At 35.2% G+C, this 1325-nt stretch overlaps 1 protein-coding gene across 1 annotated transcript in view; it reads left to right on the top strand.

The window, feature by feature from the left end:
• The window catches only part of LOC113240279 (insecticyanin-A-like), a 19291-nt gene extending 17966 nt beyond the window's left edge, over positions 1–1325 (top strand). The window contains exon 4 of the mRNA XM_026477539.1: positions 816–1325. Coding sequence (XP_026333324.1) covers positions 816–1018 — 203 coding nt within the window. The 3' untranslated portion in view covers positions 1019–1325. The remainder of the gene's footprint in view (positions 1–815) is intronic.

Below are 1325 nucleotides of genomic sequence, written 5' to 3'. Positions count from 1 at the left end.
AATCGCTTTTTAAAATTGGCATTGTCGTTAGTCTCAAGTACATAATTTGGGGCCTTATTGTATAGTTTTGGCGCTATCGCACATATATTATCATGAAAGAAATATTATAGGTAGTCTTACAGGCAACCAGTTTCAATTTATTGTCTTCATGTACTTTCCACCTTGCTGAAGAGTGTGGGATTTCTCCGAACAAAAAGAACCCTTTCAAATATGTATATTGACGGATCTGTTAATAATCTTAATTTTTGAAAGTGAGGTATACAGTTGTCCATAGGCAGTCTAGCGGTACAACCCACAAATCGCCCGAATACACCTTTTTTGTGCAATTAACACATCCGTTCTTCGTTTGGCATTACCCCAGAACATAATACTGTATCTTATGATTGAAGCTACATCACTCGCTTTATGTCGCTCTTGCGCAAATCACGCCCTGTCGTGCTAGCCCTACCGCACGGTTATGGACGAGTAATCCTATCAATGAGAGCTCTAAAACCACAAAGCCTAGGACTGCAATTTGTATCGCTATGGTCACCAATCAGTAGTTCGAAATGACATTTTCCAGTTTAACGTTACTCGAATTTTCATAACCTCGAAAGTAATTTGGAGAGGAAAATGTTTATCGTGTCTTTGCGATAAACACTCAACATATCCTGAAAGAAGAACTGTTTAGTTATGATTCGGTTTTCGGTATAATGAAAATTTGAACAAAAGTTATTTCGGACAAAAAATTTTCGACTTTGTGATATACATATCGCTATACATCGTGATGTTTGTGTTTCTGCTAATCAACATACTATGCTAAAACTTACTTGCAGTATACGTATGGATCTTATCAAGAAATCCTGTTCTCAATGACGTTTCCAAAGAATTGGCTATCAAACCACTGAACGAAATAGGCATTGATTCTTCAAAACTAGTCAAAGACGAATGGACACATTGCAACCCGAAGTACTACGACAGTACACCCGTGGAACCTTTCACCTTTAGATACCCTGTACCTATTTATAATATTGATTAATATAATATCGAAATTGAATTAAGTTGTACTTATTTCTGTGTATCGTTACATCAGTCAATGCTTATCTATTGTATTTACTTTTACGTTACTGTATCAATAAATGATAAAGTAATGCATTTACTTTTGTAACATCACTGTACCATACAATGACAATCTAGCATATTTCATTTTATGTATCATAGTACTGTAGTACAGGCAGCTTGGTTTTGTATTTAGAATTGTAATAATAATAGAGTGTTGATGTCAGACAGACATCAACAGGAGTTCTGGAAAAAGCTTTGAAACTGAATACACGTATAAAGTTTTA

The sequence above is a fragment of the Hyposmocoma kahamanoa genome, unplaced genomic scaffold (genome assembly GCF_003589595.1).
Source record: "Hyposmocoma kahamanoa isolate Upper Pololo Valley unplaced genomic scaffold, ASM358959v1 129, whole genome shotgun sequence".
In the NCBI taxonomy this organism is placed as follows: domain Eukaryota; kingdom Metazoa; phylum Arthropoda; class Insecta; order Lepidoptera; family Cosmopterigidae; genus Hyposmocoma; species Hyposmocoma kahamanoa.
The sequence above is the reverse complement of the archived record's forward strand: the minus strand, read 5'-3'. Positions and strand labels throughout refer to the sequence as shown.